Consider the following 23,778-nt stretch of genomic DNA (forward strand, 5'->3'; position numbering starts at 1 on the left):
ACAGAGACAGTGTTTCAGGTTATTGTCAGGAAATGCTGTATGAAGTATTGTTAGCTTTGCTAGCAGCAAATAGCATCCTGCAGAAGTTCAGTTTATTTATCAGCAACAGCAGTCTTGTGGGAAACAAACATGTGGGGTATTGAGGGAGATGGATGAGTGTGGTAGGAAGCCGGCGTGTGCAGAGATTTCCCTAAATCTGGCCCTTCAAACATATGATGTCTTGTTTGTTTCTGGTGAACGATTTTAAATTAACGACACACACAGACACTTGGGTAACCTCATTACAATACACTCTTCCATGAGAGGAAGATAAAAACACACACACAGACTGCGTGGAGCCCTCTTCACTTTACCTGGTCGTCCACCTTCCTCTGCAGCTGGACGATCTTGTTCTCCATGCCCACGTTGAGCTTCTTGAAGTGCTCGGCGGAGCGCGCCTCGATCTTCAGCTGCTTGAAGCGCCGTTTGGCAAGCACCCGGCGGTAGGCGCACTGGATGATGATGGCGGCGGTGCGGGCCTGGCGGAAGCGCCTCCTCACCATCCAGCCGCGCACGTGCTTCTGGATGACGGTGGCTTTGTGGTGCATCAGGAACTGGTGGAAGTGGACACAGACAGTCAACAGAGCAGGCCCACTTACTTATTCACTATTTTATTTATTTACCGTGAAAACTTCAACTTCAATTTAGACTACCGATATTAGAGAAGGCTTCAATTTACACTAGCGATATTAGAGAAGGCCTTTGTGTCATATGCGTCATAAATTAAAGTCAGTGCTACCCATTTCTACACACATATGTTATGGGCCTGGTATTTGTTGCTTTGTGTTATTGATTGTTTACCGCTGATTCAGATACCTTGGGTCCCACCTGTAATCACCTGTGATTCCCTGCAGGTGCCAGATGCCCTCGCTTAAAGTACAGTATCGGTGTTGAGACCTCTTCTGTATCTTAAACTCACTTCACTTTAAGACTCAATACGGCCCATTAAGTCTGGCTAATTACACATCTCCTAATGACCCTGGGGAGCGTCTCCTAATGACCACGGAGCACAGTCTGAAAGAATTACTCCAAGTAGCACAGACAGAGTGACAATGTCTTTTGCAATATCATCACTAAATCTTCGAGATCTATCTTCAAGAACACATTTAGACAGAGGGATGTCAAATGTGGTGTGATGTTATTGTGGTGAGAGAGGCGGCTGTGCCGTACCTCCTGGTAGAGCCTGCGGATGAACATGCCCCGGGTGAAGGCCTGGATGGTGATGACGGCCTGCCGCGTCTTCAGGTACTCGCGGCGCACGCGGACCATGCGGTACTGCTTCTGGCACACCAGAGCGGCCTTGGAGAGGCGCAGCTGCTCCGCATGCCTACGACGGGACAGAGAGAGGGAGAGAGAGAGAGAGAGAGAGAGCAGGAGACGGAGAGAGAGGACAGGCAAAGAGGGAGAGATGGGAAAGAGTGAATAAAGACAAAAGGTAGAGAGGATGGTGGGATAGAGGGTAGGAGAAAAAGGGATGGGAGTAGGAAAAATGGTGGGAGAGAGAAAGAGATTAAGAGAGGGAAGGGAGAGTAAAAGATTTGGATGGAAAGAAACGGAGGACAGCATAACCTTTAGTCCCCTATATAGTTCTGACAGGATAGTTCAGCAGAACCTAAATAAAGTAGTGGACCAACTAGTAAATTAAGAATTACACGATAACCTTATTTATTTACATACCTTATTTCCTTCTGTCAATTAAGAATTACACAGCTACCTTATGTCCTTCTGTCAATTAAGTGACCCTATTTCCCAGTGTATCAATAGATCACACATGTCTGTTTTGATTAACTGCATTATCAGATTGACTGAATATGTAAACGGCCTGCCTTACCTGCGTGCCATGTAACCCCGCCCGTATCTCTGCAGGGTGATGGCGGACTTGCGGATCTTCCTGTAGCGCGTCCTCTGCAGCCATCCTCGCACCGTCTTCTGGATCTTGATGCAGGCGTTGCGGAACTTGTCTGCCCGGAGCTTCTCCAGATAGGCCACCTGCCCGGCCCTGAAGAAGATCTTTGTCTTGCCAAACTGGAACTTATCAGGGTCCTGAGAGGGCGTTTGGAAAACTCGGTTACAGTACGTAGAACAACAAAGACGCTTCCACGTTCTCCATGGCTATGTCAGTACTTCACCTTAAAGGTGTTAGTATAGATTTTCCCCAAAGAAGTCTAACAACCTTTACTCCACTGTGCGCTTAATAAAATACACGACCGCAAAAAAGCTATTTTGCAATATATGTTCTAATTTTCCACGAATTTTACATTATTGTGCCCCTGTTAAAGTACTTCTGTTCGTGTGAGAGCATATAGCCCAAGTGAGGTAAACTTGTTCAGGTATGGAAAGCCCAGATTAAAAAAAGTACAGGACGTCCAACATCAGGACTCCAGACAACAGCCCTACTGACATAAGGACATGAAGCACAAGCACAGATCTATCAGCTGTTCCCTGAACATTACTGTTGAAACAGACCCACCATGATAACAGACAGCACCCTTCTCACCTTGATCAGAGTCTCCAACAGCTTCCTGCACACCTGCTTCTTGTCCCCTATGGCCATATCGCTCTTCTTCATGAGGACCCGGTATCGGCTGAAGAAGTCTGGATACGTCCATCTAGGAAGGTGCAACGCATTCTTTTGGATATAGAAGATTTCAGGGTATCCGTTTCTGACAATCCACAGTCTGTGGCTGATTTCCTTCATTTTGGTGGAACTTGCAAGAAGCTAATTAAAACCCCACTTGCAATCAATGATTATTTCGCCTCATACTACAAGAGGATGCGGACGTGGACTTGGACTCCGGTGACGATAGTGTCAACTGAAGCTGAGTCTAAAAATGCATCATTGCCTTGGGATGAGGACCTCGCCTGATGCTGACTGCCTGGGAGGATGTCTGCTCTTCTAAATGCTGTTGTTGTTGTCCCTGTTGGCAACGAGCACATTCCTATTCACTGTGAACCTCCTCTGTGTACACTCCTGTTTAGTCCAATCCACTCTCATCGAGATGGCATTCAATGTCTCCTGACCTGCGTCTTCTTCCCGAAACAAAACAACAGAACAATACACACACACTCTCTCTCACACACACACACACACACACACACACACACATTCCTCTCTCTCTCTCAATTGAGCTGGTTGCTGTTTTTTTTTTTTTTTAACCTCAACAATACACAACACCAGGGAAAACTCAATCCACAGCGATCAATTTTCCAACTCGCTGAAAATCAATAATTTATAGCACTGCATAGCTCTTGTCAGGTTCTGCTGAAGCGACAGCAGGGATTAAGATATTCAGCCACTTGCACTATTCGTTTAACTGGCACCAGCCCCCCAAATGGATACGTGCTAACAACTTACAATAAGCAGTATTCATTTAGAATGTGAATCACACCTCAGTGTGGTTTATGTTAATGTTTGCCAGTGGTGTTGTGGTGTTTGGCTGTACCTGGACGGGTATCCAGCGGCACTGATACGGATGGTCTCCAGGACGCCACATGCTCGCAGTTGTTGGACAGCCCTCCTGGAGTCGAACCTGGGGACACATCACACACAGGGGGCATCACACACAGGGGTATCACACACAAGGGGATCACACACAAGGGGCATCACACACATAGGGGCATCACACACATAGGGGCATCACACACATAGGGGCATCACACACTTCGACCACAAATGAGCCAGAGTAAGAGGTGTACAGACAAGCACGGCGTACATCAACCTTGAACCGAGACACTAGTTGAAAAACATGGTTGTGGTGTTGCTGTACATGCATCTTGTGACTTATACTCTTCCTACCGTATCTTCCTGGTAAGCATGATACACTTCTCCCCTGAGAGAGGCATGGGGACGGTGGTGTTTTCGGCCGCTCTGCCTACTGTGTTCTGTTGACGAGCGCCCAGCGCTAAGCACACAAACAGCCCTGGGTTTCTCCTCAAAGCATGTGACTGGGCCACCTCTTTTCAATTTATGTCTCATGACCAGCCCCTTGTTCCTCAGGAATGCGCAGCGAAGATACAAACAAAACGAAAACAGGGGGCCCATCCCCTTTTATGCAAAGAAACAAGGCATTTAACACCACAGGGCCGGTCGATTCAGGTGCCAATACAGGAGCTAATCAGTGGAGAGAAGACAAAGCTCTGTGTAGCATGATGCTAACAACATCATGGCTATTTTTCCCAAAAAGAAGACACTGAAGAAAAAAAATACTTTCAGCATACATATAGCGTACTTTATATTTGTTAAGTACAGTGCCTAGGGCAGTAATCCATCACACACTGTGAAGACAACATCTACCCTCAAGGAACCTCCTCAAAACAACCCACAGCTCCGATCTACAAAGTCATCCAGTTCAAACCAACAGTGCAAACCCAACCAGCATGATCCTCTCCCCTCACTGTGAGCCACCATCTCCTGGTGATGTGTAATCGTCCATACATCATCATGCGTTACTATTATATCACGCCAATGTCTGCAAAGTTGTCTAAATATAACCAGCTCTGGGAGATCACTTACAGCGTAAACATAGGGAATCAGATTATCTTTAGCTGCCGCAGTAACACAGAGGACTCTCTGTTTCTGCTCACTGCTGGACACCATAGCATATCCCCAATCACACACACACACCTTCTAATACTACACAAGATGGCCCGTTCAGATCCCCCAGTAAATCATTGGACACACAGAGAGCACACGAAATGAAAAACATCTCGTCGTTGATGTTGCACCTAAACAAAGCTGGTACTTACGAGAAGGCCTCTTTGAAGTCGTTGGGTTTGATGCACCTCACATAGTGAGGGGTGGTGGCGTTCAGCGTGTCCATCAGGAGATGGAGGGAACTGCGGAACTGCACAGGGCAGAAAATATTACACAGAATAAGGTGAGGCCCTTCTGAAGGTGCGCCATATTATTACAGCCAGTAGTTCTGTCGTCACGAATGAATAAATGTGCTGCCCTTAACAGGACACTGAAGTTTGTAGACCGTTGCACTTTAGGTGTCCATTACGTCGGCATAAGTCAATGGAGATGATGGAATAAAAAGCTGCGACTAAACTTCAAGACATACGCTCAAGGCTACTGGCAGGCATCAAAGCGAGTCTGACTTTCTTAAGGTCACGGACACTTAGATGCGTAATGTCTAAACTTATGCGCCCCCTTAAGAGCCGAACAGAAATGCGGAGGAAGCAGACATCCCTTTATTCTATATGCTAAAGCAAAGGCAGAACCTTTAAGTATAACGCATAATAATCCTGGGGAACATTCATAGTTTCATGAGTCATTCATAGTCTCTGGAGATCCTGTTAATGGACTTTAGCAACATGGGTATAAAGTAGCGTATGTTGCGCATGTGTCGGCCTCATACCTGGTGGCCCACTGTTTTCCTGTGCTCTTTGTTGGGGAGTTTGGGGACGGTTTTGGCAGCACGCACATTGATCCTGGAACCCTTGCTGGAGGAGAACGAGGGAACTGTAGGCTCTTTGCCCTCCTGGAAGAGATCTGCCACTAGCTGGAACTGAGGGAGAAAGATACAGCACATTAGATCTGCCACTGGCTGGAACTGAGGGAGAAACATACCGCACATTAGATCTGCCACTAGCTGGAACTGAGAGAGAGACACATACCGCAAATTAGATCTGCCACTAGCTGGAACTGAGAGAGAGAAACAGAACTGCGCATGTGTCATTCGGGGAGTTTGTAGTGAACAATGCCTGTGATGCATGTGTATTGAGAGCTCCAGTAAAGTTCTGTGTTTAATACCTTTCGTTGTCAGCTATTCAAGCTAACATTGGTAGCAGAGGATGGCGCACATTAAAACTGCATCAAGATCAGGAGTCACAGGTGACAGATATTTTTTTCATGTGTACATGTCTTCTATTAGCAGGCAAAACGTGCAGGCTGCTTGGTAGGTACGCTCGATGAGCTAATCATGCAAATTAAGAGATTGTGATTCCTTTCCAGTAAAAATGTCAGTCAATATGATCAACCCAAATGAGAACGGACGGCACTCCTCTGTCAGCTTGATTAATCACTGGCCACTTTTCCCCGTCAAGGATAATCTTTTAGTTCCTGCCGTAACTTTTCAAGGAACTTAAGGAAGTCTCTGATCCATGGCCTACAGTCCACACACACACACACACACACAAATCACTCGCTCTACAGCGCAGAGAGAATACTGATGACACCATTACAGACTTGACATTGATCAAGACCTGATGTGTCAGGGAGGATATAGTAATGGAAGCTCGACTACCCGTCATAAAAATATGAACAAAAGTATGAGCAGCACGGGGCAAGAAGAATATCTAAATAGAGTACTCGTGCATATGCTTTAGTCGGCAGCATTCACATGAAATGGCCTTGGCTCTTTCTTATCCAAGGGAGCCCTTTGGCCTCACTAGATGCCACTGTTGTCTGCCCTTATGGTATAGGCTCCTGCGTGGGTGATGTTGATGGATGGGAAGTGTTCTGCCCCAACTTCCTTTTACTGGCATTGAAACAGGAAATCAATTGTGCTGTAGCAAGGTTCACACCTTGAAAAAGTCAATTGAAAAGTCTACTTTCAAACCGTCTACAGCTAGCTGACAACAACTGTCTAGCAGTTTTTGGACTGTGGCCAACTTATCTTTTAAAGTTCACTCAACCCTATGTGTACAAAATGACTTTTATTACACAAGACAAGCAATAATAATTCTCATACTACACTCAACACACTTTGAGAGGTGACATTCCTCTGTACAGACAATTATTTGACAGTAGTCTATTGTCACCTTTGGTCAAACATCTACCAAAAAATTTGAACACACAAGGCACTGTTTACTGTTGATATCAACCGCAACCAGGCAACCTGTGGTTTCGTCTCCTGTGGAGCCAAGAATCACAAAAGCGACTAACAGCTCAAGTGAGAACATCTTTTTAATTCTCCCTTGCTTAGGATCGATGATGCAAATGGGTGTTTACCAACAGAAGGCTAAGGTGGGCGCCCCCTCTGAGTCGGGTGGACGGAGCGTCAGTCAAGCCCCTGCTTGTTTACATGGGCTGGCCTTAAAGCGTCAGTCAAGCCCCTGCTTGTTTACATGGGCTGGCCTTAAAGCACTTAACCAGTTAAAAAGGTCGGAGCCAGAGAACATGGGCTTAAGTGAGTTTAGAGTCACGCAGCTTTAAGTTTAGCCGAGGAGGAGGAGACAGTGAAAGAGCTGGCATGGTTAGAGTGCACAGATTTGAGGAGTAAGTCTACTGCCTTTTGTTTTCCTGATCCTAATCTTCAAACCAGCGTGTTGACCAAACGAATCATTACATTTAGTCATTTAGCAGATGTTTTTATCCAAAGTGACGTACACAATCAAACTACGAGCAATCAAGACATAGTGCAACAATAAATACTAATCCTGATCTACACCACATTCATCCTAAAACCAGAAACAGATCCTCTACAGGACTGTAATTGTCAATCTCAACCCCTCTTCATTCTCAATGATCCGACTGACTAAACTGTCAAAGACTCACTGAACTTGAACGGCGCTCAGTGGTAAGGTGACTTCCTTCACTTCTCTGACTAAATTCTATCCAGCATGGACACAAGAGGAGTGAAAGATGAGAGGAGTGAGAGAGAGGACTGAGAGGAGTGAGAGAGAGAGAACTGAGAGATGAGAGCGAGAGAGGACTGAGAGATGAGAGCGAGAGAGGACTGAGAGATGAGGAGTGAGAGATGAGGGAGAGGAGTGAGAGATGTGAGATGAGAGGAGTGAAAGATGAGAGGAGTGAGAGAGAGAACTGAGAGGACTGAGAGATGAGGAGTGAGAGATGAGGGAGAGGACTGAGAGATGAGGAGTGAGAGATGACTGAGAGGACTGAGAGATGAGGAGTGAGAGATGAGGGAGAGGAGTGAGAGATGTGAGATGAGAGGAGTGAAAGATGAGAGGAGTGAGAGAGAGAACTGAGAGATGAGAGCGAGAGAGGACTGAGAGATGAGGAGTGAGAGATGACTGAGAGGACTGAGAGATGACTCATGTCCATTCAGCAGGCCTCTGGAGCAGCTGCTCGTCTTGTCTGGCTGGCTCACTGCTGACTCACACCCACAGCAGTAAGACGAGTAAATGGCCCTAGACCACTTACTGAGCGGAAACAGCAGTCCAGAGCAGAAGTGCAGAAGGGTACAGAAGGAGAGTATTCCTGAAGCACAATGGCGTGAAACTAGGGAGCCAAAATGGTACTTTAAATTTGTCTGACGATTTCATATAGTGATTTATCTGCCATAGATACAGAGTTATAGGAACATATGCAGTCAGATTGGACAATCAGAGTTTCATTAAATTAATCACAGTGATAAATCATGTCTCCCTCATACATCTTCTCGATCTGTCTTTTTTTAACGTATGCATGATGGCGCAGAGTAGGTTTGATGTTTACAAAATGGAGGTTTTGAGTGGTTATACAATATGATTCGAGTCAAGTACACCCATTACTGAGAAAGCCCTTGTTTGGCAGGAATGACTTGGAACAGCAAAGCATTTCTGGAAATAGTGTTGACAGCAACAGTTCAGAGAGAGAAAATCTATTAAAGCTTTAAAGCCGAAAGATCATACATTAGAGATACCAGAGCTTCGAAACCAACCCACTGTTTTGACTAGTTTTAACTTCTAGGTTGGGACGGAGGGGAAGCGATTTTGCTTGTTAAGGGGTGATTGGGTTGATGTGTCCTGCTTTTAAAAGCTTAATTATAAATATGAAGCAATGTGTAAATTCTTTTGATTTGAGAGGGAGGAGGGAAGAGAGGGACCTGTCTTTGCATGCACCGTCTCGAGTCTCACCTTGCTGGCTTTAAGAATATTGATCTGTTCTTCATAGACAGTGTCTCTGTTCTTCTCCAGAAATCCATCACACTGATACTCAACCTGTAACAAAAGACCTCAATTAACATTCACAGATTCATCACATGCAATAAAACGCTTTGCAGTTTTGAAGAAAAATGTTGAGAAAGATCCTAGCCCTGGCTTTATTGGTTTCTTGAGTTTGGGAGCAGATCTCTGCCTCAAGGACATCTACAAATGCTTTTAGGTTTTAAATCAACTTTGGCATGTCAGATCTGTAGGCCTCTTAAAAGAGGGAGAGACAGACTAGACTGTGGTCTGGAGTACAAAGCAGCCCAAAAGATTCATATTAACTTGAGTAACTTTTGCACAAATGGAGCAAGAATAAAAATGTCTGCCAAAAAAATGTAATAAAATCTTCACAGCCACAGAGAACACCATCCTCTATTATTTATAAACACGATGGCTCAAAGGTCACGAAGCAGTGTGGCAATTTGCTCTCTCTCTCTCTTTGTTTGACAGAGCTGACCCACATAGCCAGTTTATCTAAGAGGTGAAGCGTGTAATTAAATACCGCCGCTATAAGTGTTGACTCTTTGTCTCTAATTGGTAGCTTGTGTTCGCGATCGTCACGACGCAGATAGCTCCCTTTAAACTCCCTTTAAACTCTTCAGGGTCTGAAGGGGTCCTTCACAAGGGATACCGAGTTATGATACTGAGACTCGGTTATGAATACAGTGACATGCAGAGGGGCATCAGAGGGCTTATTTCCTTCAAAATGCCTAACAGGCCTAACTGTGGATGCTTGCAATAAACACATATATTTACGTCAGCGCTTTTACTGGGAAGGGAACCTGTTGCGCTGGAACTAATAATGCTGAGTTCACTTTCCCAACAAGTCACTTTCCCTCGTACTTCTGAGACTCAGCAACCTCTCACTGTGTGAGGTGGTCACACAGCAGACAGGATTAAGGTGTTGTGATCAAGGCTAAAAATGTCAGAGCCAATCCAATTTAGTCAGTATGACTGAACCAAATTTTTCTCCTAATTTAATCACAGAGCAGGGTTATGATGTCATTGGGTCAATGAATAAAGAGTAAGATAAGAGCACGGAAGGGAACAACAGAACTGCATGTGATTGTGGACCAAATCTGCCCAGGTCTCTCTCACACCTAGCGGCTGTACTTGGCTGTTGCTGACACTGAGCTGGGATCCAGACTCTAGGTAAAGCTTGAAGCAATGTCTTCTATGAACAAAAAACTGTGACTAAAGAATACAATTTACACAGGTGGGCTTAGCAGACATTCTCTCCAAACTTTTCCTCACAGGTAGATCAAATTCTATCCCGTATCAATCAGAATATACTGATGCAGAACATGCAGTGGTACAAAAGGATTTTGAGCCAAATATCTGGTCAGGACTCTGTCAACCCCAACTAGGGCTGTCACTTTTTTAATCGAAATGTAATCATTTGTGAACGTGGGGAAAAAATAAATATCTGTTTGGACACCGGAAAATTTGCAACAATGCATTAATGCCCAATGTGGGTTGTGTTCGAAATAATTCAAACAATTTATGCATTGTTCGAATCTTGTTCAAACTTGACTTTGGGGGAAAAGAGACAACCTTAACCTTCACTCCAACTACTGTACTACTGTACTACTGTACCTTATCAGCAAAGTGGATCACAATGAAGGAGCGGTTGGACATCCTGGGCTTCTGGAAGTGCTCACTGCTGGAGTGGCGTCCGTACAGCTTCTGGGCCCAGTTCTGGTCGGTTCCTTTTGGCACCTGTGTGAGAAGAGAACCGAGAAAGAAAAGAACCCAACAGGGAAGAGGGAGGAAGTCAGGAGAAACTCCAAGTAGTTCTGAGCTCTATCCAGGTTACCTGTGGCAGGAACAACATGTTTACTCTTTTTGAAGTTGCTCCAAAAAAAAAAAAAATCGTTCGCAACTTCAAAGAGCCCTGAGCCCCAGACTGGATGGGCTAAATGAATAAATCATCCGCTTTTGATTCCAGAGGCATGATTCACAGGCATGAAGCCAAACGAGAGGAACGAGTGGCTGCGCCAGAAGCCAACGGGGTGTCAAGAGTGCAGCTCTTCACCCCATGGGGGGGGGGGGGGGGGGGGGGGAGGCTCCGAGAGCGGAGGTGACGGACGGGTGCTGAGCAACCCAGAGACCCACCTTGCACTCCTCGTCGAGGAGGTCCAGGATCCCCAGCTTAGCCTCGATGAGATCGATACACGGCTGGTTGTCGGAGAAGTCGATGAGAGTCCAGGGGATCTGCTCCTTCATGTACTCGTCCTGCTCCAGTTTGAACACATGCTGAGGCCCAAAATGATAAAACACACACACACACGTCAGTAATTGCACTGGACAGGCGATGAATAATGTTACGTTAATAAGAAGGGGAAGAAATGAGGCCAGTAATAAACGTTACCGAGTTGAACTGCTGCTGAAGTTTCTCGTTGGCGTAGTTAATGCAGAACTGCTCAAAACTGTTGATCTCAAACGTTTCAAATCTGCAGGGAGGGAAAGATGCAATTAGAGGGCGGCTGATATTGGCCTTCTCCTCGTCCAACTCTTCTCCCGGCAGATCAAACATGCAATGGGCTCTCCTCCCCCCCCCCCCCCCCCCCATCCAGCCTCCGTTGCTCTGCATCTCCTGTCTCACTACCACTTTTGAAATCGATAGACGAGGCCCTCTGCAGGGAAGCAATTAGGCCTTTGGTCAGACAGGCCCTTACCCAGCCAAAGTTGACTCTTTGCGGTCAATAGGACTCAAGCTTGGGCTGTAATCAGAAGTAGCATCACTGGCACAAGGGAGTAAAACAAATTAATGCGTGCCAGTGGACCTCCTCCTCTTCCTCCTCCTTCCTCATCCTCCCAACTCTACCATTAGTCTCTGGGTTTCATTTCACTGGGTGCTGCAGTGAGAAATGTGGTTCAGTTTGTATGTAAAGCCCTTTTCAGGGGCCATATCACACCAGTGATAGAATATTATTTAGGATATTATCCAGATAATTATATGTCTGCAGAGACATCAAACACATCATGGAATTTTAAATGCAGGGATGAATGCTTGATGGAATGTTCAAGATGCAACAGCTGATGGGTTCCCAATTGAAACGATTTAAAGTGTACACAAAGGTTCCCGCGATGATTTCTCGGGTACAGAAGTCTTCAGAGAGCACTTCCCGTCCTAACTGGCACTTCGACTAGTGCGTAACTTGCAATTACAGCAGTTACATTTCTGCACTTCTTTCTTTCTTTTTTATTTCATTTTGTTATATTTCTTATGTAAAGTAGTATTTATTTATTGTTACACCAGGTTCTATTGCTCGTAGCTTGAATATTCTCTCCCTTGTACGTCGCTTTGGACAAAAGCGTCTGCTAAATGACTAAATGTAAATGTAATGTAACAGCGGTCTTTACCCGTAGATGTCCAGCACCCCGATGAACGAGTGCTGTTTCTCGGTGGTGTGCAGCGCCCGGTTGATGTTCTCCACGATCCAGTCGAAGAGGTGTGCGTAGATGTGCTTGGCCAGCGCGTGGCAGGCGTTGCTGGCCTGCGCCTTGGACATGGTCTTGACGTAGGTCTCGGACGTGGTCACCAGCTTCCTGCGGCACAGCCAGTGCTCCATCTGTTCCTTCTCCACGCCCAGCAGGCGGCAGAAATGATGCAGGTGGGGGTCGTCACTCTGGGGGGGGGGGGGGGGGGGGGGGGGGGGGGTGGAACAGAACCATGTTTGAATGTTTAGGCAGATCGAGAGAGAAGGCAGGGAAAGACAGTGAGGAGACAAGGAGTGGGAGAGAAAGGGAGAGAGTGAGAGAGAGAGAGAGAAAGAGAGAGAGAGTGAGAGAGAGAAAGAGAAACAGAGAGAGAAAGGGAGAGAGAGCGAGGAAGAGGGAGAGAGAGAGAGAGAAAGAGAGAGAGAGAGAGAGAGGAAGGGAGAGAGAGAGAGGGAGAACAAGAGGGAGAGAGAAAGAAAGAGAGCGAGAAAGGCAGAGAGAGCGAGGGAGAGGGAGACAGAAAATGAAAAGTAACAGAAAAAAGAAGGATTAATAATACAGAGGCGGTTTCAAACAGTCAGGCAGCTATTAAACATTGCAGGGCGAAGAGAGACAGTAAAAGCAGTCCAAATCAAAAGAACCTTCAGGCACAGAAGCTGAAGCTGAAGCTGAATCTGCTGCCAAACATCAAAATGGAGCTTGTTTTCATGCAATCCTCCAGGGCATAAGCATCAGAAAAGGTATGTTGTCGATCTCTACATGAGATGTTACTCGTGGTCACGTACAGAGATGTGGCAGGACTCTCCGTCTCGCTCCGCCTTGATCTCCACGTTCCCCAGGTGCAGGATGGAGGCCATGATCTTGTAGATGCCTGTCTGGTAGCTGTCTTTGAAACCTGCCAAGAACACACAGCACACAAGATATCACCCTGCTAATAAGATCCTGGTCACCAATGGAATCTTTACATCGCTAATTAATCGGAGTAATAAAACTCTCTGTATTATCGCACATGACCTCGTGACAGAGCCGAATCTCAGGGTAGAGCATTCCAGAGCACAGACATCAGGTGAGTGGACAGACTCTACGTTAAAAACAACGGTCAGAGCAACTCAATGTCACATCTGTACACGACTACTAAAGAGACCATGCCTAGTAATGAGAAGGCCTCTTTCGTCTTCTCAAAGTCGTGAGCGTCGTTCACTCCCTCGATGAAGATGTTCTCTCCCATTGAGGTGTAGAGGAATTCTTCTGCGCTGCCTGTGAAGTACATGACCCCGTGAGAACAACAGGAAAGATATACGGAACACAATAATTTTATGCTATGAGAACTACAACACCCAGCTTCCATAAAAGACCTTGATGAGACCTTGTGGAATAAAAGTGTGCCTAAGGACTGAAATCTTTCACTAAGACTTCAGGGTTTGCAAGAAACTGAGTGAGTTGTACGCTCACCAAAGACAAAACTGAGTGAGTTGTACGATCATCAAAGAGATGAACAGTTTTTAGGTCAGGGGAAGTGCTGGGGACATATATTTCCATAGCAACACACCGTCACTACGCATGTAAAAACATAACAGGTCTTACATCATGTGCTGTTCTATGTGACGACCACTGAAGGAGACTTACTCAAAGCCAGGTCTTTGAACTCTGGCCGATTGGCAGAAGCACAGAGCTGGTAGAAGATGTGGTAGTTCCTCTCTTCCTCCGCCTGTGAAACAGTTCAAACCGGTTCAAACAATGGAGTAAAGGCTGCACTTTTTAGGCCCGCAATCACTTTACAGAAATGCTGAGCCTCATAACACAACCCGGTTCAAGCCCGCTATCACTTTACAGAAATGCTGAGCCTCATAACACAATTAGAGGTTGAGTTCAGTTCCCCCTCCACAGCTTGCGCTTACCTGAAACACAACTCGTGACTTCTCCAGCAGATACGTGCGCATGTTGGCACCAATGATGTGGAAGCGTCTGTCAAAGCCGATCTGGATGTACTTCCCGAACCGGCTGCTGTTGTCGTTGCGAGTCGTTTTGGCGTTCCCTATGGCCTGTTGGGAAATAAGATGTACAGTGCAGTGCAGTGACGAGCTGAAATACAATCGAGAATGTAAATTCTGACAGGACAAATACTGTGCTAGTGATTTTACAGAAGATTGCTTGCTTCACACCAGTGCCGTACACAGACTCAAATCGATCTGAGAGTCCCGCAATGTGCCTTTGAGTCCACTTTCACTACTCAGACACCTTCTAGCCCCATAATGCAATGCAACTCAGTCAGTTGGTCCAGAGGCTATTTCTTCTTTCTCAGTCTAGTTCTCTGTATGGAGACAGCATGTCAAAGATTGATGCCAGTGATGATGGGGGGCCTGTCTCTCTGCGTACCCCCCTGCCCAAATCATCAGGGCTCACCTGGCTAAAACTATTCCACGAATTGATTTAAAGACGTTGCCTCACTTCTAAGCGCCCACATTAACCTTTTAAAATGGCCAGGGGAGGAGGACTACACAGAGAGCGGTTCTGTGGGCTTATCTAGTTGTGCAGACACATCGACAGACCTGATGAATCCTTCCCTCACTGAGAGGCCCTTGTTACACAGTGGAGTGCTATTGTCGACAGTCAAGGCCATAATGGGGTAGAGTTGATCAATCCCTGCCTGTAATGGTACTCTCAATGCCAGCCGTCTCCCAACAATTGATTTAGTGATATCCTTGGCCACTGAATGATTAACCCATAAAGCGGCATGGCTTCTCCTTCACCTCCATGATGGGGCTTGACGCCAGCACTTTCTCCTCCACGTTGGTGTCGTTGTACGAGCCGCCCACAGTGGCAAAGTAGCGCATGGCGTACTTGGCGGAGACGGTCTTCCCTGCCCCGGACTCTCCGCTGACGATGATGGACTGATTCTTCTCATCCCTGTGGGGATGGGGGGGGGGGGAGGGGGAGGAGGGGATGCACATATAGTGTCTTGAGATGCACTTGAGATGGTGTAGATATGCAGACACAAACACATACAGTGGTTTCACACATACAGGAATACTCTCTCCCATGGAACACAGTTGACTCTGAAATAGTGAAATGCTTTTTCTGTCTGTCTGAAAGACTGAATTGGACATTGGGTCACTGAAAATGTGGCCCTCATTCGTCCCCCAATGTCATGATTGTCTAAGACATCTCCCCGCTGGCAGCCGACACAGGACCAGGTCTCAACCACACCAGAACCAGGAGTCAGGGGCTCTTCTCTCCTCTCCTCTCCTCACCTCTCCCCATCTCTCCTCTCCTCTCCTCTCCTCTCCCCACCTCTCCTCTCCCCACCTCTCCCCACCTCTCCTCTCCTCTCCCCACCTCTCCTCTCCTCTTCTCTCCCCATCTCTCCTCTCCTCTCCTCTTCTCTCATGGGTGTGTCAGCACATCGTAGCGCTGCCTGTGTCCGCCCCACTGCAGTCCCACAGCTCTGTGTGTATCAAACACCCCCTCCTCAGAGAACACACCAGTCCAGGGGAAATTCCCTGCAGGATTTACGTAAACTTCATTTGACTGCCCCAACTACTTATGAAAAAACTCTGGATAACACAGGATAACACGTTGGAACTAACAGATTGAGCAGAGCAGGTTTTTTCTAGTCACATTCCTTTACCCTCTTGATCTGTTTTCCCATCCCTCCCTCTCTCTCTCTCTTGAAATCCATTAGACCCGTTACATCAGGGACTCGCGTCACTGAGGAGTCACTGAGGTTCTGGCGTGTGAACAGTTTCATCTTTCGTGCTTTTTTCCTCTCCGCCCCCCCCCCCACCCTCAGAAGCACGAACACAAAGACGAGGGTAATAAAGCCTGCAGCCGCAAACGCAGCTATTATCCACCCACCCACATGCCTCCCATCACAGAGGAGACTATTTCAGAGCATCAGGCTTCTCCTGCGCTGCAGCACCAAAGAGAGGACGCTAGCGCCTTTACAGCTCAGCCTCTCAGCGTACCAGCCTCTCAGAGTACCAGCCTCTCAGCGTACCAGCCTCTCAGCGTACCAGCCTCTCAGAGTACCAGCCTCTCAGAGTACCAGCCTCTCAGAGTACCAGCCTCTCAGAGTACCAGCCTCTCAGCCTCTCAGCCTCTCAGCGTACCAGCCTCTCTGCCTCTCTGCCTCTCAGCGTACCAGCCTCTCTGCCTCTCTGCTCACCAGCCTCTCTGCCTCTCTGCCTCTCAGCGTACCAGCCTCTCTGCCTCTCTGCCTCTCAGCGTACCAGCCTCTCTGCCTCTCAGCCCTCTGCCTCTCAGTCTCTCAATCTCTCTGTCTCTCAGCCTTTACATCTCAGCCTCTCTGCCTCTCTGCCTCTCAGTCTCTCTGTCTCTCTGTCTCTCTGTCTCTCAGCCTTTACAGCTCTGCCTCTCAGCCTCTCAGTCTCTCTGCCTCTCTGCCTCTCAGCTCACCAGCCTTCTGACCAGCTCCTAGCGTTCACTCTGGAGTCTGTTGGTGACGCAACAACCAGATCTGACATCAACAGATTCAGACCTGAAAGCATGACTGGTGCCAGAGTGGGTCCTTGACTAATCATGCCCTGCGTTATCACTTTTTCACAGGCTTGGCAGGGAGGGAAAATCAAGCCCTGACACCTCACCATTCAATGACGTACACCTGATGGATTCTGAGAAACCATGAAAACAATTATAAATGCTCGTTTAGATATATATATATATATATATATATATATATATATAAAAATATAAAACGTATGCATAATCTCTAAATTGCTATGCTAGGGCCAAACTTCGTCAGAAGCCCCAGGGTGTCGAAAGCAGACCTAGCAATAGACACATTGAGATTTGTATCTAACTGAAAAGAAGTGGGGCACCATTGAATTAGCAGTAAATACAAATCAATCATATATGAAAATCACAAACACTTCAAAACATCAATTAAATAAACACCCATAAATTTCACATGAAGTCACATGCGGTCCATGAGTGATTGTGGAACTGCACTAAACGTAGTGTCCAGTACCATGTGTGGACGTGCGGTCCATGAGTGATTGTGGAACTGCACTAAACGTAGTGTCCTGTACCATGTGTGGACGTGCGGTCCATGAGTGATTGTGGAAGCTGCACTAAACGTAGGGTCCAGTACCTGGCCATCTGCTTATAGGCCTCCTCAGACACGGCGAATATGTGGGGGTCCATATCCCCCATGTTCTGGCCGCTGTAGGCATTGATGACCTCCTCCCCATAGATATGCAGCTGCTCGTACGGGTTGATGGCCACCAGGACGATTCCTGAGGGAAGGTGAGAGATGACAGGATTAGACAGAGCCCGATGCTTGCAGCATGTATTGCCAGCGGGTAATGCTATTAGCACATCCTGTGATTATCCATGTACAAGACTATACAAACAGTGTGACTAACAGGAGCCTAAGACTGGAGGCTTTGAGTGCTTAGGTGGGGTTGGGAAAGGGGCAACACCCTGAATCACAGTGGAGCGCTGTGTGTGTGTGTGTGTGTGTGTGTGTGTGTGTGTGTGTGTGTGTGTGTGTGTGTGTGTGTGTGTGTTTAGACACGGCACTGTGGATGACTGTTCCCCAGCTGATGACCGCAGCTTTGACAAGTGATTGTGTCTGCTTGGGTGAAGCAAGAGGTTTTGACTCAACCGGACTTGTTTCATCACATGTGGTGATGCTAAGCTAAGATGAACGCTGTGTAAGTGTTGTGCAGAGACTAAATATCCCTTAGTTTCATCCACATTAGATGACCTGTTTGTGATTTACACAACTGTACATACATCAAGTCAAGATATAGGTATCACATAAAATATGCACATTGCAGACATACACACACCCGATCACATGCACACACCCAATCACACGCATGCACGCACACACACACACACACACACACACACACACACACACACACACACACACACACACACAAACAAACAATCACACACACACACACACACACACAATCACACACACACACACACACACACACACACAGTATACATTATACACTAGTCTAAAAAAACAGGCAATACATGTCTGCATAATAACAAAAATGCACAAAAGAACAAGCCCCATTGTCATTATTTAACTTTTCAAACTGCTGCAGCACAGTCACTGGGCATGCGAGTCGGCCCGAACACAATGAGGGGGAACGAGAACAATAAAAAGCCAATGACAATATGTATCTGTGCCTTGGAACACAAAAGGCAATCAGTGAGAACGCTCCAGTTTCACATTCTCCTGACTTCCCGGGCTAGAGTATTGTGCTTATGACCCAGTTGTTTCTCGGGGAAATAAACAATTTGCTTCTCTCCGCAGTGCCTGCGTCTCATTCTCCCTGACGGCAGAGACACTAATCCAACGGCCTGACTTCCTGTCTGTCGAGAAGGATGGAACTAAGCCGAGCGGCCTATGATAATGTGCACACGAGAGGTAGACTTCACAGCCAACACATCAAAGCAGTTTCTGTCCATAGGCCTAGCCTAGTTCTGGGTGGAAGCCCATGTCTGGTTAGACATCCATGAGGCAGTACAGGCACAGGGAGCTGAACAGACCGTAGGTTTGACTGGGAAGCTTATGGCAAAGAGGTTCAACTTTATGTTGCTATAGGGACAAAGCAAATCAACAAATATACATATTGCTTGGATGAGGGGATGGTAGAGACAAAAATGGACAAAGCAAAGGCTTTGTTGGAGGCCCATAATCCTCTTGTTTACTGTACATTCCAGCCAGTGACCATCCCAGAGAATAGGGCCAACCAGGAAGAGCCGTGAGAATGACATACATGAGCAGAGTTGGGAGGAGACGACATGACAAAGACAAAGACAAAGACAAACATTTCCAAACCATCCCACAATGACAACAGAGCTCACAGCATATGGCTGGGGGGTGGGCACAAAAGCAAGTATCTGCTGAGCAAAAACAAACAAAAAAAAAAAACCTGACCATGCATTAACATAATCAAGCCATCAAACCATATCCACTGTAAAACCAAATGAGGCAAAATAAAGCCGGTTCTTCAGACACTCACCGCAGTAGGTATAGATGTGGTTGGACTCCAGGAAGCGCACCTTGAGGTTGTGGAGCACGGCCGGCTCGTGCAGGTAGCTGAGGGCGGTGAGGTCATTCTCCCCGACCAGAATATCAGGGTTACGCAGAAACGGAAGCTGGTTATGCTTGGGCCCGATGGCGTACTCTAGAGGCTGAGAGACGAGGAGAATGTGCATGAAGGCAACGACCAAAACGAACGAAATAAATATTATCTTTTCTTGTGAAGACCTCTGGGGCTGGTGATACAGGGACTATGCCTCATTATAACAAAGTCATGAATCACAGCTGACAAGACCACTCTTTTCAGTTTGTGTTTAAATACACCTGGGTCACGGGGACTAGTGACTTTGGCACAGTGTTTGCACAGGGTGGTAAGTCAGCAACCGCATTGCTAATTACTAGTTACTAATTGCATGCCACATTCGAAGCAAATGCACAGTCCATTCTGACCAACATAATACAAGCTTACATTATTCTGAGAATTATGACTATTTAATAAGAACTTGGCACTGAGTCAACAGAGCGTTCCGTTGCCAACAGGCTGCCATGGAAACTCAGCAGGTAGAGGGGTCAGCCCCTACGGACTCCGTGTGTGCCTGCCGACAGCTACAACTCGGACTAATCCTGCCAAATCTGCCCTGGCATCGTGAAGGAAAGCTCGCCGCTCCTGAGTAAGCTGTTCTGCCACCTGTTGAGCTACAAAAGACCTACCGTCACAAGGCATTGTTATTAACTGCTCTAAAGTCGGTTCTAAAAACAGCAAACATGATTAATGAATCATGCGGCGTGACTGACAACGTGATTGTACACTGCATAAGCCGTACACAGCAGCATGGAAAAAGAGACAGAGAGAAAGAGTTCGGACACAACTGGATAAAAACCACAAGACTAACAATTCAACTATTTATCTGCAGTGAAATCACATTTGAAATCATCAGCACAGGACTTAACCAGATAAACTAGCCACAGCTGGCAAAACCACACTTTTTGCGGTCACATTAATCAAAAACCACCAGCAGCCAAAGTCTGGCCCCTGCTCAGCTGTAGTATCTATGGCACAGTAGGCAAACACAGCGGTGCGGCAGCACACTGGAGCTAAGCCTTTGGTATGCCTGAGGAAAGCCTCTCCTAAGTCCCTCGGTGTCTGTGCAGACTTGGCCTCCTTCACGCCTCTTTAGCTGCCGCTGCTGAGCTGTAATGAAGATAAGCTCGTTGGCCTGTCGGGGCCGCAGTCACGTCAGGCCAGTGAGTGGTGGAGGCGGGTGCTGGGAAACAGTGACCCCTACAGGGCATGTGTGGCGTGGACGCGTGTTGGTTAACTCAATGTTCCTGTGGCTCAACTGGTGAAGCAAGGTGGTAATAACCAAGAGCATGGGTTCAGTACCTACATTCTGATGAAAACTTGTACCTGTACTGTAAGCCGCCCTGAAGAAATGTAAGGTGACCTTACCGACTCATCCTCGAGTTTGAGGTGCAGGATCGGCTCGCCCTCCTTGTAGTCGCGGACGATCTCGGCCGCCTTCCATACCTCCTCCGGGTCGGGGATCCACACCCGCGTGTACTGCAGCACAGGGAGGAGAGAGGCACAAGCTGCAGTGAGCCAACGTGATGGGAACACAGTGAGTCACACACGGTAGGAAGTTAATTTAGTGTCACGTACGATAGAGCGCACACACACACACACACACACACACACACACACACACACACACACACAGAGCATCTGGGCGTAATTTTGATTGATTTTTACAAAAGAAGGAACCTTGTGGTTTCAGGGACAGCACAGCTGTTACAAGAGCTCTCAGGACTCAACGGACTCAAACTAATGACTGTTTCATTAAATCCCTTTCCTGCAAACTGCCACTTTATTCCTTTGCACAGATGAATATGCAGAATTGAATTGAACCCCTCTGTCCTTCACTAACTTGTTTCGGCACTCAGACAACAACAACAACAACACAAAAACAGACAAGACAACAACAACAACAACAACAGGGCCTGACGGCCAGCCAAAACAACAACACATGTTTACTTTCACGCCGGCCCTCGCGGCGCTGGATCGTTTCCTATTAATCTCAGCGCCTGGTAAATAATTAAAGGGCCTCACGTGGTGAAGAAAGAAGCAGCTCAACTTTCACCGACGGGGAAGGGGGGGAATGATATGAGTGCTGCAGTATGGGCACAGACACGGGCACAGGCACGGGCACAGACACAGGCACAGGGCATTCTCCCTGAAAAGAGAGTCACCAGGAGCCTCTGGCTGCTGCCAGAACCGCACTCATCAACATGAAACACACACACACACACACACACACACACACACACACACACACACACACACACACACACACACACACACTCATCAGCATGACACACACACACACACACACACACACTCATCAGCATGAAACACACACACACTCATCAGCATGAAACACACACACACACACACTCATCAGCATGAAACACACACACACTCATCAGCATGAAACACACACACACACACACTCATCAGTATGAAACACACACACACACTCATCAGCATGAAACACACGCACACACACTCATCAGCATGAAACACACACACACACTCATCAGCATGAAACACACACACACACACACACTCATCAGCATGAAACACACACACACACACACACACACACACACACACTCATCAGCATGAAACACACACACACACACACTCATCAGCATGAAACACACACACACTCATCAGCATGAAACACACACACACACATCAGCATGAAACACACACACACACACACACACACACACACACACACTCATCAGCATGAAACACACACACACACTCATCAGCATGAAACACACACACACATCAGCATGAAACACACACACACACACACACACACTCATCAGCATGAAACACAGACACACACATGCTCATCAGCATGAAACAAACACACACACACACACACACACACACACACACTCATCAGCATGAAACACACACACACACTCATCAGCATGAAACACACACACACACACTCATCAGCATGAAACACACACATACTCATCAGCATGAAACACACACACACACACACACACACACACACACACTCATCAGCATGAAACACACACACACACTCATCAGCATGAAACACACACACACATCAGCATGAAACACACACACACACACACACACACTCATCAGCATGAAACACACACACACACACACACACACACTCATCAGCATGAAACACACACACACACACACTCATCAGCATGAAACACACACACACTCATCAGCATGAAACACACACACACACATCAGCATGAAACACACACACACACACACACACACACACACACACACACACACTCATCAGCATGAAACACACACACACACTCATCAGCATGAAACACACACACACATCAGCATGAAACACACACACACACACACACACACTCATCAGCATGAAACACAGACACACACATGCTCATCAGCATGAAACAAACACACACACACACACACACACACACACACACACACACACTCATCAGCATGAAACACACACACACACTCATCAGCATGAAACACACACACACACACTCATCAGCATGAAACACACACACACTCATCAGCATGAAACACACACTCATCAGCATGAAACACACACACTCATCAGCATGAAACACACACACACACACACACACACACACACTCATCAGCATGAAACACACACACACACACACACACACACACACATCAACATGAAACACACACACTCATCAGCATGAAACACACACACACACACACATATATCAGTTAAAAGGGGGCTACCACAGGCAGGCTGGGCCAACTCCGGTTTTAGAAGAATCTTTAAGTGCATCGCTCAGGAGTGTGATAAGAGAGCTGACTTCGAGGACTGTTCCCATGATCCTTTACTCTAATTCCAACCGGGGCCCACGGCCATCTGAGGTCATTAATATCGAAATAAACCATTTACTCTGAATCGTAATTCAGAGTTATAAATCAGAGTACGGTGACAGTTCAGCTCATTTTAACAGAGCTGAGCACTGGACTCAACAACACCAGGCTGTAATCTCCACATACATTTATATTTTTTATCTGTACAGAAGGAATGGTTTTCATTTCACCGCAAAATCTCACTGATGGTGAGACCGTAAACCTCTACTGATGGTGAGACCGTAAACCTCTACTGATGGTGCGATTGAACCTGCTAACACACACCAGCATGCTAATGCTAATGAACGAATGTTACAGCGACACCATCACACATACAGCCACACCATCACACATACAGGTAAAACATGAGGAACGCAGTGTAATGTTATTCCTATTCTATATGAGTGTCAGATTAACTTAGAAATAGTTTCCTCTGCATAGG

General features: G+C 46.8%; 1 protein-coding gene across 4 annotated transcripts in view; it reads right to left on the reverse strand.

The window, feature by feature from the left end:
- Positions 1-23,778, reverse strand: part of myo5b (myosin VB) — a 67,496-nt gene that overhangs the window by 25,371 nt on the left and 18,347 nt on the right. For all 4 annotated transcript variants that reach the window (XM_031578494.2, XM_031578495.2, XM_031578496.2 and 1 more), the window contains exons 2-21: positions 20,841-20,951; positions 19,371-19,542; positions 17,471-17,615; positions 15,111-15,267; positions 14,259-14,402; positions 13,987-14,068; positions 13,510-13,617; positions 13,146-13,255; positions 12,283-12,548; positions 11,288-11,369; positions 11,032-11,172; positions 10,513-10,635; positions 8,845-8,928; positions 5,400-5,549; positions 4,786-4,883; positions 3,483-3,569; positions 2,537-2,648; positions 1,871-2,082; positions 1,210-1,366; positions 354-593 (exon numbers count right to left, since the gene is read on the reverse strand). In XM_031578494.2, coding sequence (XP_031434354.1) covers positions 354-593; positions 1,210-1,366; positions 1,871-2,082; positions 2,537-2,648; positions 3,483-3,569; positions 4,786-4,883; positions 5,400-5,549; positions 8,845-8,928; positions 10,513-10,635; positions 11,032-11,172; positions 11,288-11,369; positions 12,283-12,548; positions 13,146-13,255; positions 13,510-13,617; positions 13,987-14,068; positions 14,259-14,402; positions 15,111-15,267; positions 17,471-17,615; positions 19,371-19,542; positions 20,841-20,951 — 2,781 coding nt within the window. The remainder of the gene's footprint in view (positions 1-353; positions 594-1,209; positions 1,367-1,870; positions 2,083-2,536; positions 2,649-3,482; positions 3,570-4,785; positions 4,884-5,399; positions 5,550-8,844; positions 8,929-10,512; positions 10,636-11,031; positions 11,173-11,287; positions 11,370-12,282; positions 12,549-13,145; positions 13,256-13,509; positions 13,618-13,986; positions 14,069-14,258; positions 14,403-15,110; positions 15,268-17,470; positions 17,616-19,370; positions 19,543-20,840; positions 20,952-23,778) is intronic.

This window comes from Clupea harengus, chromosome 12 (assembly GCF_900700415.2).
Source record: "Clupea harengus chromosome 12, Ch_v2.0.2, whole genome shotgun sequence".
Taxonomy (NCBI): domain Eukaryota; kingdom Metazoa; phylum Chordata; class Actinopteri; order Clupeiformes; family Clupeidae; genus Clupea; species Clupea harengus.